Source organism: Phalacrocorax carbo, chromosome 6, assembly GCF_963921805.1.
Source record: "Phalacrocorax carbo chromosome 6, bPhaCar2.1, whole genome shotgun sequence".
Taxonomy (NCBI): domain Eukaryota; kingdom Metazoa; phylum Chordata; class Aves; order Suliformes; family Phalacrocoracidae; genus Phalacrocorax; species Phalacrocorax carbo.
In genome coordinates, this window is record NC_087518.1 from 36,358,118 (window position 1) to 36,376,669 (window position 18,552).

Here is an 18,552-nt window from a genome sequence, read left to right on the forward strand (position 1 = left end):
GGTTCAGGCCACAATAAAAAAACATGGACTGCAATCACAAACTAAAAATCTTGTTAGAAGAATGGATTTACCTAATTTTTATTCACTCTGGATTGGAAGAAGTGCAAACAGTTACCACTAGAAATTCAGATCCTGCTTAGTAATTTGGCCTCACTTCAAATGCTTTCCCTTATCACTGAGCCTGCCCTATATTTTTTAAACCTGTGTGGTGTTGATCAGCTGCTGCATTTTTAGTTTCAGTCTTCTGTTTTCTGACATTCAAGTGCTTTTTTAACTGACCTGCTGTAAGTTGTTCTGCACAGCCCTCCCCCCACCCCAGAATGCCTTTGACTTCACTCTTGCTGTGGGTACAAAGGAAAGACAATGTTCTCTCCTTTCTGACCTACATTTTCACAGTGCAGCCTTGCATAGCCGGTGGTGCAGCTTCCCTGCCTCCTTCCTTCCCCCCTGCTCCCTTCGCAGAGTTGCTAGGTCTTGCAAAGCAGAGCTGGAGAAGGGAGGCGGGACTGGGTAATCTGTAGCAATACAGCAAGTGCCGTGTCTATTGGGTAAGATCTGCAATCTGAAATTAGTGTGATCAGCAACGGTGAGACTGTGTTCCACCCAAACGCATGCTGTTTTGGAAGAACAATCTGAAATAAAAAGGATAATGCTCTTCAAATCTGATACGTGCAGTTACTGTAGTGTAATTAAGTATTTATTTGTGCCATTTGACATCATAAAACAGGGATTGAGAAATTAGTTTTAAAATCGGAAAAACACGTAAACAATTCATGAGGCTTTTGCAAATCAGTTACAAGCTTGTTCTTACTCATAACGCAAATGTAAGAAGTAGTAGCTTCTATATTAACATCTTCCCTCTCTCTCATCTCCTAGGAAGTTTTCACACACTGCAATAAGTATTCATTCAAGAGATAAGATTTTCTTGCACTGTGGGATTATGTAGGTATTTTAGATCGAAGTATGTCTGGGGATTGTGTTAACATGTCAGGAAAATCAGTAGGGATGAGGGGCAGCCTAAAGTATATGACTTCTAGGTGCTTCCCACCCCTCCAGTGCCTGACTTAGCATGGATTTTGAGACAGCTAATGCATATTTTAACAAGTTAATATATTCTGAAAATATTTTGCAAATATGGACCGACACATTTTAAATTACTGCATTGCAAAGAAAGGCAAATTTCAAGTTGCTCTTCTAGTAAGGTTAACCTGAATGCCAGTCTGTCTCCTCTTTTACATCACTGCCATCATATAATTTCAAATTCACAGTATATAAAAATAATTTATAACATTTAAGTGAAGATCTTAATGGATGGTTTTTTTCCCCTCAGACCAACCACTGAGGCTTGGAAGTACCTTCACCTGTAATATTTTTCAGACTAGAACAGGTCGTGAACTTTACACATGAAAAAAGCTGTCAATGGCTGGGGGTAGGATCAGTTGTATTACACTAAAACCTGTACTTGTGCATTTTCCAAGGTCACATCTAATGATGTGTGATCTGCAAAATAACCCACATCACTGATTTAATTACAGATGTGAAAGAAACACTTCTGTTGTTAGTGAATAACAATTTTTTGTGGGACTTCATTTCGGTCAGCTATTATCAATGTGTAAATCTCTAAATGAAGTTAAATGAATAGGGAAAAATTATAGAATTTCAATTTCTGAGTTTTGTTACCATTCTTCACTTTTCTAGGGTTTTTCTTTGCCTAATGATGGGTACTGATAATGTTGCCTTTTTCTCTATAGTAAGTTTTGTCATGACTTTTTGTATTTATTTTCAACCTGAAGCACAGAGAAACAAAACATTTAAAGCAAATATTATACAAACTTCTATACCTCAATAAGTAAACTACTTACATTCTTTTTTTTACTGCATTTCAGACATGTTAGACTTTTAGACACAAGCTTGTATCCTATTGCTAATGAAAATGCATTTTTTTGTCTTGCTTTATAGGGGAAAGGAAGTGAGAGAACTTGTCAGATTTTAATGATATAAATAATTATTGCGTTATTTTTAACATGAACTGTTTATAATCTAGTAGAGTGAGCGAATAGCTTAAACACAAGCTAGAAAACAGTAAAAAACATTCAGAGAATGGAATGTAGATCTTTCATTCCTTAATTGCATATTTCATCATACAAATTGTCCCTCCTGCTTAAAGCTCTGTAATGAACAGAGCAAGGAAACAGTACTTGGATAGAAATTATTTGAGTAGCCTTTGGCTACTGAATACTTGATAGTATTCAAATATAGTTACAGAGTATCTTCAACTTATACCCAAACATTAATACAAATTTTTAAACATTATGTTGGACCCGTAAAAGGGCATTAAAAATGGCTTTTTTGTTTAACATCTTATACTTCTCACTAGTATTTTAACTAGCAAGAAGTGTGATATACTGAACTCGTAGGCATTGTACCATAATTCTGCCAAGCTTGGGCAGATCAGCATCATGCATGAGCTCCAAAGTGGAGTACCCGAGAGGTGGTTTGACTGCCAAACTTTGTGATTCAAGTGCCAAACTATTTAAGGTTTAGTTATTAACTTCTTGGACTATACCCAGAAGCCAGTAACAGCATTTTGAACTAGCCAGAATTGGTGAAATCCAAGCAGAGTACATTACAGTCTAGCTTGAAAATGCTGAAGGCAGGGAAGGACCAGTGTTGAAGTCCTCTCCAAGAGAATGGACTGTGTTTTTGGCCAGCATTACTCCAGGAGAGGCCGCTTATGGGACCGTACATCTTCCAGACTGAATACCCTTGACTAGCAGCTGGCTTTCAACATTCCCTCTGGTTGTCTAAACCTTGCACAATTGTGTAAAGTTTGCATATAGTTAACTTAAGCCAGGTGGCTTTCAGCTGGGGTATTAACTGTAGCCTGAGTTGCCTGGAAGGAAGCAGGTAGACTGAGTGTGAAGGCAACTACAAATGGGTGTTGAAAGAATGCTCCCAAAGACTAATTCTAATGCAGCTTGCATCGCTGTGTCACGTGAATGCCAATAGTCATCACATGAACTTAAGTGGATGCACTTTCAATATAGTTGGAGAAATCTTGTGTGCAGAGAGTTACCATTTTTACACACATTTACTTTCCCCAGAAACAGGCATTTCTACAAATTGAGGTATCTTGGAAATGCACAAACGTACAATTATCATACCTCAAATACAGTAGATGACAAAATTTAGTGGAGGATCACCATACCCATCTTCAATAGGAACTCCTAGAATTGCTTCAGAGGTCTAGTCCAGTGCAGTTCAGTCTGTGTGTGTAAGTTCCTGCATACAGACAGTCTTAAGGCTGCTGAGAGTGCTCAGTAATATGATCTGTCTTTTCATTACAAAGAAAGAAAATGTGCTGTGATCTCTGTATTGTGGATGGTATGAAAACTAGGCTTTAAGAACTAGGGAACACTAGAAAAGTCAAGTAATGCTAAAGCTAGAAATATATTTCTTTCTGAGTAGCCTTCCCATAAAAAGTGAAGTCTGAAGACCATAAATATAATCAATTTTATTAAATAATAAAAGTACATCAAATATTTGTATTTTATCCAATTAAAAAGTCCCAGTCAAACAGAAAATGAATCACAGTTGCATCATGTGCTGCTAAATCAGAGGTGGGTATTGTTTACCCTGGCACTGTGACAAACAGTAATAACCTGAATCTGATACAACTTTGCTGTAACTGTTGGAAAATATGCTTTGAGTTCTGTTTGTTAGAAAACTGGAAACCTGTAAATAGCCTACTTCTCAAAATTTTTCAGTGGTACATGTTGTGGCTTTAATTTTTAAAATTGCTTAGGTTTTCTTCTTGCCCATTTCACTATCTGGAAATCTCAATCTGATTATGACCTTGTCTTCCCTACCTATAAAGTAAGGTGTGTGGCTTAGTTTTCTCTAGCAGACCTATTTTTCACTAGAATGATCCTTTGGTTTTGGTAGGCAGGGGAAAGCAAAATCAGTGAAGACTTGGTTGGTTTTTTCCCCTCTTTCCACCAAACGAGACTGTTTTGAAACTACAGTGAAAGACCTGAAGTTCCATTTTGCATTTTTTATCAACTTTTGAGCTGCCTTGAAGTTATGTAAGGAAATTAATAGCAGATTCAATTAATTTGCATGAAGATGCCAAGATGAATGTTACTTGGCAGTGGACTTTAGGAGCCTGCCCTGTGACTTCTAGAGAATAAGTAACTTTTAGTCAGCTCTCTGAGGAGAATCTAGTTGACTCTATGGTTGAATCTAGAACATCGCTTGTGTTTCCGAAAGTGATGTGCAAAGCGGCAGTTTTTGCAACTTTGATTTCATTTATCCCTTTTTCCGAACCAAAATAAACAACCTTCCTGAAACCGGACCTCCTTTAAGGAAGTACTTTCTTAGTGTTTCAGAGTTCATTGGTGTAGTGTCTTACCAAATTTTAAATGTGACATTGCTATAAATGTATTGTACGTTAATGTGTATAATAATTTTAGTGTGATATTTGAAAGTAGAAATCATTTGCCCTTTGTGCATTTCTGATTTTTTCCTTTTTCCTTTTATACCAATTCTAGATAACAAGAAATCATCACATTGAAAAGAACTAGAGCTATGAATGCATTTTTTAAAAAGAAAATTTTAGTGTGGAAAATATGCTCAATTATATTTTATTGGCACATAAATCAGCAATTGTACCACCAAAGTGTGCATGCTTATTATTGCACATTAACACAAAAATCTTTATATACGGTCTTCTTTTTTTCCTAAAATTTGTTGGGAAAACCTTTTGGTTATGGTTTCATAATATTAGTGTTATCAAGAACTATACTTTTTTTAACTTAAAAAAATAATTTTCAGACTCCACTATGTGATGGGGATCAACTAAAGGCTGTCCCATTAAGCTCATCCATTTTCACTGTACATGCGTTCAGCGGTATTTACAAATTGCACATGGAGTACATTTGACAGAGGGAGCGTTGTCCATCTTTCTAGTGCAGTTTACGATGGCGATACCTGCCTGCTTTTTCTTTTGCTGCATTGGCACAGGCATTGTGCTTATTTTGTTGTAAGTGGTTCCAGTATTTGATCAGTTCACTAGGTTGGAACTGATGGGAGGTAATTAGGTGGCTATATTTACAGCTGGAGTAAGAAACTCGCCAGTGATTGAAGACAAACTCATTGGGTGGAGGCATAGGGTCAATTCGTAGCTTGGCAAGACAGATCCCCACATATACATCCTCTAAATGTAAACGTCTGATGCTTAAGGAGACTTTAAAGATTTTTTCTGCTAAATCTCCAGAAAAAACATAACCAGTTCCAGAGCAGAATACAGGGTAACGTTCACTTGGATACAAATCAGGTGGCATATACCACTTACTGTCTTTGTTCCTATTAGGTGCATATCCTCTCATTAAATAACCTGTGAAATACTTGTGCCTAGGAGGGAGCTCTGGTTTCAGAAGCTTGTGTATTAAATATTCAGTATTGACGAACATATCACTGTCAGTTTTCATAACGTATGGAACATGTGGACAATAAGATGCAACCCAGTTCATTCCCATCAGAGTTTTAATGGTTAAATTATAGTAGGTGTCTAAATACTCTTGTTGAATGATGTCATGGTACTGTCTGCTCTCCTCTAGTATGGTACGTTGGAGGTATCCGTTAATCTTGATGCTTAACCCCAGCAAAAAAATACGAACAATCTGAATGCCAGGTGTCAGGCTTTCATTACCCCAAGTTTGTCGAATAGCTTGCCTAGCTTCCACTTGTCCCGGCTCTGCAGCTATGAGTAATATTAGAAAAGGGGTCTTCTCTTGGCATTTCTCAGGCTCGTTGATGATGTATTTGAAATGATACGAGGTTGGATGCCCGGTACCTTTTTTGTTGTAAACACTTCCATTGGCACTGAGTGTATTTTCCAAACCAGTTACTCCTTGCAACGACAGGTCCGTGTTGTTGGAGTTGGTGACTGTTTGAGGCCTGAGCGTCTGAGGTACAGCATCTTTCCACACATTCCTTAGAGAGCTGTGGTTTGTCTCGCTTTTTGTAGACCTAAATCCTCGTATAGTGTAAGCCATGGGATTTTCTTTGAATCCAGCCCTGCCTGGCAGCCAGTCGTGGTGATTAAAGAACAGAAACACAGCAAAAAGAAATACAAGAGAGATCAGGCCAATAAGATGGGTGCGAAACAGAGACCTTTTGGTATTCCAGGTCATCTTTGCAAAGCAGCAGTGTCGTCTTCTCCACTGAAGCATGTTGTGAGAATCCAATGATGGGATATGAGACAATGGCCAAGCAAAATGCTTTTCTGATTGTTTTTTAATCCACTGCTATTCTTTGGTATTCATTTTCTTTTGTTCTTGTCGAGTAATCGTCTGCAAATGGCTTGCTCTGCAAAGATTAAAAAAACCAACAAAACGAAATCTTTACTCTTACATGCTTATAAAAGGTTACAGTGAGAAAGTAGATATAAAAATAAAATGGAGTTCAGTTTGTTTTTTGTTTTTTTTTTTTTTTTTTTAAACAATAGCCCATGCTGGTATAAACAAGGTTCAATTTTATGCTCAAAGCCAACTTTGTTTTATGATTGAAGTTGCATTAATCTGTTAGTTTTTAAAAATGCTTTTTTTTCATGGTAAAAGTTTTGACAAACATCCTGGGTACCAAAGATAAAGAAAAAAAATTGATCATGTTAGCAGAAAAAGTGTGAAGTAGGCGTAAATATGTATACTGACTGTGAAATCCTTCTACAGTGTTTGAGAAGGACTGAATGAAAAGGCCTTGATACCAGATGGAAGCTTTATTGGCATTAATTAAAATTGATTTGACATGCAGAGGCTAGTACAGCTCACAGTTTAAAAACCTTTTTTGTAAAATGGTCATGTGTTGATGGTGGGACAGACGGCGCAAGGTTGATCATGGCAGAGTTGCGTTAGTCACAGTACAGTGCTTGGCATGTTTCCACCGGCCCCAACTGTGTTCAGAAAGTCAATGAGAAGATGCACCTGTCAAAATTAATTTTCAGGGTCCAGTAACCTCACTGCACAGCCCTCAGATGGTAACACAGGATAACATTTTCGGTCACCTTTCAGGCACCTTTACCCTTCTGCTCCATGATGAAGGAAAATATTGAATGGAACGCTTGGCTGTTGTGCCAGGCTCATATGCAGTTGATGTAAAACAATGCTGTTGATTTTCTGGTAGGCAGAGATCGTAGGTAAATGTTCATATTAACTGGAAGCAAAATTGCGCAGCGCTAAGTTTCTGGCAAACTATCTGATAAACGTGATTCCCCCCCCCCGCCTCCCCTGTAAATTTATATGTAATACTATCCTTCTGGTATCGTACAGAAATTTCAAGTATTGTTACCAGCAGCTGTAACTGTAGGAAAAAGTGCCAAAGTAGTCTGTGCTTCATTTTCTCTTAAATTTTTTTCATATTCAAGAGCAGAGTCAATATGGCAGCTTCATGATGCTGCATATTAAAAGCTGATCACATCATCTTGTAAATGAACCTTTCACTGCACAGTAGCAATTCGTTTGTGATTCTCAATTTGCTCTAATTTATTTCTGGGCCCTAGGGTTTTGTATAGGAAAAAGGATGACAATTGAACAAGAGTCCATAGAAAATGCTATTTCTAATATAAATGTGCAATTTATTAATTGCTATGCTATCTTCTAGAACCAATATTTGGATTAATTTCTGCATTTTAAAACTAAGTGACATGTTATATGGGAAATTACAGGATTTTACATTATAAGGGAGTAATTGAGGATGAGATGGCAGTCAAATAATATATCATTAAATTGTATGTGTGACAACACTCAATCTGCCTGGTTCATGTAAGGGAAAATTTGTATTTCAAAAGGGTAGGGAGAGATGTATAACCAAGCTTTATTTTAATTACTGTATGTCAGTTTTATATCTAAACAAAACGTGTATGCAGAAGATGCCTCATGCACAATATTTGGAAGCAAGGGGGAAGTAGTATTGCAGAGTCGGAATTGTCTCTGTTGTTAACCTCCACTAGGAGGAGCAAGTAAGTGGGAATTTTAACTATGGTTTGTGACAACGTAAACGTATCTAAAAAGGTGATGCTGCTCCTTAATTCTTTCTGAAATAGCAAAATATTTGTCCAGTGATCTATTAAGCTGTTCCCTGTTGTTGCTCTGTTACACATCATTAATGAATTTTGTCCTCAAGCTCACTGAAAGTATTTCTGCTTTATTAAATTTTTTTAACTGCTTTGGACTGATGCAACCCACCTGAGACTGTGCTGTCTCTCTAAACATTATTTTCGAGTCTACAGATGATAAACGTGTGTCTAAAGCATGCAGCTTGAGATTTATCCTGAAATTCCACGCCACTCTTTTTATACTGCTTTAACCTAGACATTATCCTTATGTAAAAGAAAATAAGCCCCGAATGTAGAAGACTTAGCTTATCTGACCACTTGCACCTGCTTTTGCATGCTTAGGAAATAAAAACCTGCTCTCAAAACTGATAACTTTTAGTTTCTCTGCAGTGTGCACTGAGTTTTAAATGAACGCTCAGCTATTTGGAAGAATATCTCTGCATAAGCAAACATAAATGTCACTTCAAAGGGTAGCCTAGATTTCAGGGAAATTAATTGTTTGATACCAGTTTGGAGGGCAGCAGGGGGAATATTTGATTAATTATCATTCCTTTGCATGTGTATGCAGTTTGGGAAGAAAGTCAAAACCAGAATTTCATGAATGTGGAGTAGCAGCTAGAATCTGGATTACTTCTGTCACACTGAATTGTTCCACTTCTAAAACTGCAGTCATTAGATGCAAATACTTCAGCAAATCTGCACTGTACTACTAATCTCTTTTTAATTTTTAATTGAGGTAGTGGTTTGTTGTGCACTACTTCCATATGGCAATACACGACAGTGAGAATCTTTAAGTTATGTAAATATTTGTGTACACTGAAAACTGTTTTCAGGTGCTGTCTTTCCATGATGCACTGAGAAAGTGTCCCAGGAAAGGCAGTTGTAATGGCTGAAAATTTTTTTTTTTTTGTACGGCTACATGTGCACATTGTGCATGTTGAAATAAGTTTCACAGTGAGGGACCAGCTAGCATAATAAGACATTTCAAGACAGTCATTTCTCACTTACATGTTTTCTTGATTTTTTTCAAGGTGGGGGTTTCCTAGAAAATCCTCGGTCTCTACCCTTTAAAAAGGCATTTCATGGATAGGGGAAGGACCCACATCTCTTTCTCAGCTTCACAAAAATATTAACTGAAAAAACCAAATAACCTTGTGTCTGATTTTCTTTGTAATTCAGGTGTAAAAGTTCAAAATATACAGTGGGTATTAAACATTTGAAATACAGCAATAGCAATTGCTCCTTTAAAAAAGTACTACATGCTAGGATTCATTGTTTACAAATAATGTAAGCAGTTAGCAATATATATTAAAACACCATCGAATAGTATCATAAAAATATTGTTTTCCTCTCACTTTTTAATTAGGGTTAGAGCATTACTGCTTTTGCCCAGGTATTTAAAATTTCATTTCACAGAAGGCTTATGAACAGGCACCAACTGCAGTAGGTAAAAAAAGCCCAGGTATAGCAAAAGGTCTCTCTGTATAATCACCTTGTCCTCTGGAAGTATGTTGCTGCATGTAGCTCTGCATTTTGAAGATATGATTTATAATAGGTCTACTTCATTTTTGGCGCTTGACTGTGCAGTCACTGATGCATTATCAAATGCCAAATATATAAACTGTGAATGCCTCTTGAATTTTTATTTGTGATCTGTGCTCTGCTGGTGTTTCGGATCCTTGTACTTTCAGTTCTGCTCTATAATTATAGCTTTGCAGATTGAAGCATTTGACTTCCCATTCACACGTCCTGGATTTTCATATTTTGATTAGCTCTGTGGGCAAACTCTTTAATTAGAGGGACGAGTTCAAAAGGCAGCCTGAGTTGGTATTCTGATAAACAGCAGCAGCGGCTGCATATTAGGCCTCACGTAATGTGTCTGATTTCACTTACAAACTGCATTAATCTTTTGCACAAAACAGTACTCGGGATGAGGTTTGATGTGCAGGTTTTTAAATGTCAGATCCGAAAGTCGCACCGCTAGCTAGGCATGCTTCTCCAGGAGCATTGCCTGAGGACAGCATGTTCTGTTTTAAAAGTTCTGGGAAGTGACTTTACCTTCTAAATGTCTTAAAAGTGATCTGAAACCAATGACTGTTGCATGCTGCATCCTTAGATATGTGAACTCTTTCCAGCTACATTTGTTTTATTGCATATTAGCATTGCTTTGGGCAAAGAAAGCACATTTATATGGACATTTAGTGATTTATTACAGCTTATTGGTAGATTCTGCAGATAAGCACTTTCTTTCTGTGGTGTATTAAATTTCTATAGATTTAGGTCTTAAACTTGTATTGCAAAATATTAATCTTGTTTGCCACTAGTGATGAAGTATTTAAATTTCAACAGTAAACAAATGAATTGCAATTAGATGGAATATCATTTTACAATCAAAGTTAAACAGTCATTGTTTTCATATTAAACAGGCATGAGATAAGTTACGTGCTCACCATTTTGAGTGTGTAGTGTTTGAAGGTTTCCTTCTGGGATGTCAGTGGAGCCCGATGTTACTTACAAAATGTGGTGCCTGATTACATCGCTGCTGGTTTAAATCATGTTGAGTCTTTTGCACTCTCCCAGTTTATGCTTGGCTGATGTTACCCCGATGACATTTTGCTTGTGTTTCGGCGGGAAAAAAGCAAGTGTAAAAAGGTCTGAAGGTACTTTCAAGGCAATGTAATTTGACTGTGTGGTCTGGTTTGATGGTTCAGTGCTCTATGTGTCACATCATGACCATTTTACCAGTGCTTTAAGATTACTTCAGATAAGGATTAATTCTGACCTAGTTTGAGAGGATTTCTAACTGTTTTTTCTATATTGGAGGGGTTTGAGTTTTTAATTTCAGAGTTAAAAGCAATTATTAACAGTAGCAGCATTATCCCTTTAATCCCTCCTCTAGCCACACCAACCTTGTGCAGACTGAAGGCAATGCATTTAGTAAGTGTAAGGTAGTGACATTGTGCTGTGGGAGGAGAAAACCTGCTAGAATTCTTTCTGCCCATTCAGAGACATGTTATCTCTGGGCTCTGCAAATTGAGAACGGTCATTATATGTAATGGCTGAAAAGGTAACAGACAATCAAATATCACACACAAGGATTTGACATACCTTCCTTAGTCAGGCCATTTATGGTGCGAGGATTATACCCACGGAAAATAGTTTTGGCACGCCATCACTTCAGCAAAAAAGATGCTATCGAACATGCGCACATCCCCCAACAGCCTGCTTCCTGCGATTGCTTTTTCACAGTATCCAATCTGTCCATCTGTCTGCTCGTTGCTGCGTTACCTTCCTTGCTCATAAGTGTCGTCCTTGTCTTGGGGCTTTTTGTTCATCCTTCAAACAAAAGGGCAGTAGTTCTCGTTTCTGTTCCGATCAGGGCCGTCTGGCGTTCACGACCGATGTATTGGAGCTTTTACATCTGGTGTTTCCCTTGTCGGACAATGCAGCGCTGTGTTCTCTTCTCCTCAGTATCCATATTTCTAACGGTAATGTTAGCAGGGAGTGCTACCGCGTAGTGGTTCAGTTGCTTTCAGTAATAGGATTTCCCTCTATTCCTTCCTTCATTGTTGCTAGGCAGTAATAGAAATGGTTTTGAGCAGTTTTAACCGAGGATTCTGGTCTATAAAATCCATTCTGTAGTTCTTCAGCTGCTGCACAGGCAGGCAGCAGTTTAAATGTGGGCTTTGACAGATGCTGTCTTCTGACAGAGCAGAATTTAACGTCATTGCTTGGCTGAATCCCACGTGATTGTTTGCATTCATTTTGACTAAATCCAAAGGCAGCCAGAAAGCTTTATAGGCTCCTGCTGCTATTTGATAAATGATACATCCTCAGTTCAAGCACAATGATAGGTGAATAGTATAAAAATTGTATGATTATTGAATGAATGATTGAGGGTTTTTTCAAATTGTTTTAACTTTTCCTTGACACTGTAACTTATGATTCTCTAGGGGATTTTTAACGCTAGATGTTCTATTCCCATATTCCAAAAGCTGTTCTGCAGTGCAAAGGAATTATAAGCATTTAAATACTGAAGCTTGATTTAACCCATTTGGCTGTTATCGAGTATAGATCTTTTGTGCCTTTGTGCCACAGGAAAAAAAGTATTTCTTTGCTCATAGTTCCTTTACACATGCTTACTCTGTAAAAGCTGCTTTTTATAATCTTAGGTTAGTCAGTTAAGCTGGACGATGCTAATGTATAAGAACATGCTGTTAAGCTGCCTTTCTCCTGTTAATGGCTTGCTTTCTTGGTAAAGGTCGAAGTCTGCTATTGCAGAATCGGGGGCACTTGATTTCAATTATTGATGGATCTGAAATGTCTTTTGTCTGTTACAGACATACCTTTATTGTAATGTTTGTCTTTTTGGTCCTAATGAAACTTGTGGTCGTTTCATTTCTGTCCTTTTAATGACTGACCCTTCCATGCTGAAGCATCTTATTATATTTACTATATGTTATCAATAAAATATCACAACAGAAAGCTCTGAAAATAGAAAGCTACCAGCATACCCAAGTATTCATTAGTCACTGTGTTTGTATACTCTATTTTGAAAAGATAATTACTACTGGATTTGTGATCTGTTTATGGGGTTTTTTTGTTTGTTTTTCTTTGTTTTGGTTTTTTTGTTGTTTATTTTTCTGTTTTTTGGTTTCTTTGGACAAAGAAAATGTAATTGCTCCATCATATGGTATCTGTGATTAGTAGGATTGGGGGTAGGTATATCCTTTACTGGCAAATAAGGCTTCCCCAGGCAGTCAGTGTGTTTTACTATTCTAGATGCATATTTGGATAATTTATTAGAAACAAAATCACATTTATATTCTCCTAACTAAATCACCTATGTACACTAACTTGCACTATTAATTTAGTCTTGGTTTTAATGTATGCATTTTGTATCCTAACGACAACTTCCACAAGTCGTGTGATCCTGTTTGAGGACATTTAGGGAATATGCTCATGTTCTTAAAATATTAGTTATATTTATAATGTGCATATCAGTAAAGACTTATATCTCCTCCACTCTAAAAATTTTGTACTTCAAAAACGGAGGGGGGGGGGGGCGTCAATGGGGTGGTGGAGCGAGAGAGGAGAGACCTGTGTGCAACACCACTTACTGTTCTGGAATGTTTATGAATAATTGAGAATCAGTGCTTTGAAATTTTGCATGTGTGCTCAGTCTACTGAATTTTCCACTTAAACACACAAAGTTTTCTTATCCTTACCCTGTATAATACACAGAACTTTATATAATCTGTTGCTGTATGCATACAAATATGTGACAGAGTTTGGCTAGGAGTATTGTCACTGCTGCATTCTGAGCTATGAGTAGGAAATCAAGTGAGAGATTCATGTAGTTAGTTTACCCATGTTGATTTACATAGATGCAAGTAATGTTTTTTCGAATACCAGCATGTAAATCTCCCTCTGACTTTTGAATTTTCAGATAAGACACATAACATTGCATTCATGAAGAAAGTCTAAATCTCAACAGAATGGTTATTAATATCAGTAACGTTTCCACTTTATTTACTACTGCTTCACTATACCTGAAGTGTATCTCCAAAGGTTTGTGAGCTATATGTGGTATGTTTATATATTGGGGAGGACAGAGCTGTTTTTTATTCTTCTGTAAATGATCATTAGTAAATATTAAAGATACAAAAGTCTCAAGGGCCACCTTTTCTAAACAATCTGTCTTAAAGTATATTTAGAAGGGAACAGATGTCGCCTTTTGGCTTTTAATTATATGACCATATCACTTGTGCATAGCTTGTAATGTTCAGGCAAAGATGTTGTCTGTTGATATGTGTAAAATTTGCTACCTTGCCATGTGAACAAACTGAATACTGAATTCTTAAATCTTAATGAACAATATATTTTGTTCACTCATTACTTGATTTTAAAGGATGAGCAGGTCTCTGCTTATCTTACAGAAAAGTAAGGAAAAACTGATTTTTCTACTATTTTCTATCTGGGTGTGACTGACATAGCTTTAGAGAGTCCAACTTTCAGGAAGAAATTCCTTTTCATTTAGAGCACTTTTGTCTTTACTACTTTTCTGTAATACTGTATGTTTCTGGGTTTTTCAGGAGGGCAGGGCTTGCTTTGTACTGGAAATATGACCTGAAGGTTTCAGTAATCTTACTGGGCTGGAGGTTGGAATGAGCTTTATTTCAGCTAAATCTCACCGTGAAGGGTCAGTGGACTGCTTGTTCTTGATCCAAGGAGTAGTATGTTCTGTAATGTTACTATGGTTACATCTTAAATTAGAAGCTGCAATGTTATTGTTTGAAATGCTGCCATCTATTAAGACTAAGAAGGAGTTACTCTGATGTGAAAATGTGCAGCGTGTGTGTAAGGAACACTGTAGAGCTACTGTGGCCAGTGAAAGCTTGACTGATCAATGAGTTTTGCAAAGCTAGAAGCAGGTGCAAGGAGCCAGAAAAAATGTCAACAGAAAAGATGGTGACAACCATGAAGGATGCAAAATGTACTTATGCAAAACAAAGGTGTGTAGGTTCGAAATATTTTCTTCAAAAAACTTAAAAAAACCCCTCTGACATGTCATTTTTAGAGGGTATCAGCAGAATCTTGTCTAACCAGTTTTAAAATAAATCAGACCCTAAGGTTGAGCCATTAAATAAAGTTCTGTCTTGACAACATTAATAGAAGTTTCTCAAATCAATTTAGAGTGGTCATGATAGTCAGGTGTGAACTGCTTGGTAATTTTCTGCCTGGTGGCCACAAGTCCCATGAACGTTAAACTAAATATGTACATCATAGCTGACATGTTCCCATGTCAGCTGAATGTTCCCATATAGAGCCCCTTTCTGGATACTCCATGAACACTTTCCAAAGTTTAATCCATCTTATCACAGTAAAATGTAGTATTAATTCAGCTGTAATGTGTTGAAAACCTTTCCAGTGACAATTCAAAATGATTAATGGCAATATTTTCAAGATAGGTTATTTTTGCTATTAAACTTTATTTTCTTCCTTCTGGAAATGTGTTGATACAGAATGTCATAAATGCTTAGTTTTACTTTTCTTTGTTACAAATTATCATGTATATGGCCAGTGGCCATTCTTTTCTTCAGAAAGAATACTTCTCCAGTAAGTCATTTGTAGTGGAGAGGGCAGGGTTGTAGAACATCTATAATTTGCTTGGCTACTTTGCGATCCCAACGTGTTTCTTGACTATCACAAGCATGTTTGTAATGGAATGAAAAATAGCAATCTAGAAATGACCACAAGTGTCAGTATTGCCTGCCTTATTTTCCTTAGCAGATTTTCACCATTGCTCAGTTTGTTGTGAAAGCTAGTTTATGCTTGCTGCATCTTTGTAATAAATGGTCAAGATTTTGCACTCTCTTCTAATCACACCCAAGTCATAAACTCAGTGATTTCATTAATCTTTGAATGTCTTAAATTTAACACAGAAATGCAGCAGTATAGATCCATCTGAAATGGTGACAGAATTAGAAGAGGTTTCCAGTTATCCTGAAACATGCATCTTTTTGTTTGCTAATGAGTAGTTGACAGTTGTTTTATCATTCAATAAGGAATATAAGCCCATCTCCTAACTGCAGAGAGAAAAGACCAAGTGATCTTTTCAAGTCAGGAGGGTGATTCTTATTCCGTTTGCCTTAGGAAACATTTCAAGGGGATATTTCATAATTCTAAATCTTGTATTTTTTTTTATTAACTAAACCGATGTTCTAGGTATCCAACTGGAATTCAATCCATTCTTCTATTGCAGCTTCCTGTGAGGAACACAGGTTTGAAGTGCTTCAAAATTCACTTGAAAAGCCAAAATACAAAATGGTTTTGGTCTACTTTATTTCTGTTCTGGTTTTGTGTGTTATGCAAATTTTGCATATCGGACTATTGTCCAGACACGTTTCTTCCTTCAATAATGTGTTGTTTGCTTTGTCACATCTTCCTTCCTTTCTGTATTCTGATTTCTCATGTCTTCCCCCAGGCTTTGCATCCAATTATTGCTGATCTCAAGTGCTAAATGCAGGGTTTTTTTTTTCTAGAGGATGGACAACATAATTTCATTTGTATTGTGCAGTATTTTTGGTTGCGTGGTTCTCCCCTGATGAACTGACAATCCAGTGCCAGCAGTAATATTTTCCGCCTGTCACAAGTATTCCTTTTGCGCTCTGAGAAGAGCAGGGACTTTATGAGGCTTTGATTCAGCACAGCAGGGGAGAGAAGGCCAACCAGCAGAAGTACCAAACGCTCACTGGCAGTGTAAAGAACAACTGTAGAAAATTGGCTTCTGTTTTCCACCTTACCGTATGCCTTACCCATAACACCCACCCTCACACCCCCAGCATGAGAATTTGAAATGAAAACTTAAATTCTTACAGAAAGTGAGACTTTGGGGAAGAACTGATACTACGTATCAAAGCTCTTAAAGGAGGAAGATGGCTTCCTATGGGAGTTAATAGGCCACCAGCTCATTATCATCACCACCACCACCATTAGCAGAATGCCTAAGGAGAAAAATGTGTTGTTCCAGCTGTTACCACCTGTCCAGCCCCTTCTCTCTGTGATTCCCTCCTGTAACAGGCACAGAAGGACCCTTTTCCCTTTAGACGATCTTGAAGCTCTTGAGACATCCAGCACTTCTCTCCCAATGACTCAGAGTCTAGGCACATGAGGTTCATCACCAGGATGCAGACCTCCTGCCTCATTCTTCTGATGAACAAGAAATCAAGTTACCATACGAAATGGATGAGCTATGTAGATTTTTTTGAGAGACTGATTAAGAGATTAGCAGCTCCAACTGTTCATTTGCTGTCTAAATTTCTGTTCCCTTTGTATATGGTTTGTGCATGAATATGGAAGAATTTTGCCAGCTTCAAAAGCTCCTGGTTTTGAAGTTGAAAATGGTGATGCAGATGTTCAGTTAATGTTAAATAATGTGAAACTGAAGAGCTGGACTTTCAGAGCTGTCAGAATTTCACATGTATCGGGGTTGAGATGTGTATGGACTGTTTCCATTGTCACATTGCCTCAGCAGCATTAGTACATTAATTCCTGTGGCTCCATCCTGTAAGTATTCTCCTATACAGCTAATTCTGTGGGACATGCAGGGTTTATAGCAGAAATAATAAAGCTTTAGAAGGGTCTTAAATGCCTGAAGCTTTTTCTTCAAGCACAGATGCTTAAACTAGGAAAAACAACATGGTTTGTGGGGAAGATCTTTCCTCCGGTAACCCAAGAGGTTCTATTCCTGTAAGAAATTTAAGCAATGCTGGTTCATATCCAGCAGAAAACCTGGACCATAAAATGGAGAAAGTCCCCTTTAAGAGCAGTTCCCTGCTGCCCTTTCTTTGCCATGTTGGGGGAGCTAAAATTATTCCAAACACCTTGCACACCACCTAGTTTGATAGAACTACTTCAGCTTGGCCAGCCAGTTTCATGTATCTGTTTTTTCCCCTAATGTTCCATGTTCATGATTCCCTCAACTTAGTTTCCAGTCAGTGTATATTAATGAAAAGCTGATTTTAATATGTGCTGAATTTTATCAGGTAGTGAGCATGCTTGATATCATTGATCTGATTTCTGGTTAATTCTGTTTTGTGGCAAAACCCCTTTGGAAGTAAATCTTCATTTTTACACACTTCTGATCAACAAAGAAATCAAGTTATCATATAAAATGATTTTGCATACCTCTCTTTGCTGGTCTGTCCTGCAGACTTTCTCTTTCCGCTTCTGAAATTCTCATTAAATTAAATTATAGCATCCCTTTAGTGACTTCCAAGGAAAAGGGAACTACGCTGTGGAACTCATGCTTTTTGTCTGAATAACTGTGTTCATAATTCCTTCTGTAATCAGTGTAAGATTCAAGATAATTTGTGAGCCTGAGGATTTTTTTTCACATAAATTACTAATGTAGAGTCAGAGACACCAGGGTTCCTAGACCTCAAATACATGATTTAGAAGAAATCCTTAGAGCTCAGTTTGTATTACATTAATTGACAGAGAATATTGGTTCATAACTAGAGAATTTTTATCTTTTTCTGCTACCCTAAGCTATATTTCAAACTTCCAGGTTTTTTTATTTTCTGTAACCTAGTAGCTCTAACAGAAGAAGAAATCAGAGGCAGCTGTCTTGCATCTTGGCCATTTCAAGACATAATATGAAGAATCATTATTACATACCGTAGGGACGTGTGTGTTTAACAGAAAAGAAAAATATTGGATATATTTAATAATGCTGAATTAATAAAATTTGGCCTGAAATTAAATATTATATTTTTCTGTAATAGAGATTCTTGCAACTCAGCATCTGCAAAGCTTTCTATTACTGATCCGTTTTACTACAGTAGAGTAAATTTATAGGGAGCGTCTGTCATTTTAAAAAAAAAAAAAGGCAACCTCTAAAAACACACAAAAACTGTCATCCTCTTAAAAACCCC

The 18,552-nt window shown here is 37.2% G+C and overlaps 2 protein-coding genes across 2 annotated transcripts in view; one reads left to right on the forward strand and one right to left on the reverse strand.

The window, feature by feature from the left end:
• CDC73 (cell division cycle 73) overlaps positions 1-18,552 on the forward strand; it is a 108,834-nt gene that overhangs the window by 56,868 nt on the left and 33,414 nt on the right. The window lies entirely within an intron of this gene.
• Positions 3,500-11,791, reverse strand: B3GALT2 (beta-1,3-galactosyltransferase 2). Its single transcript, XM_009514792.2, has 2 exons — positions 11,222-11,791; positions 3,500-6,369 (listed from the first exon to the last, which is right to left on the reverse strand). The coding sequence occupies exon 2, from the start codon at positions 6,231-6,233 to the stop codon at positions 4,965-4,967; it is 1,269 nt and encodes a 422-aa protein (XP_009513087.1). The 5' UTR covers positions 6,234-6,369; positions 11,222-11,791; the 3' UTR covers positions 3,500-4,964.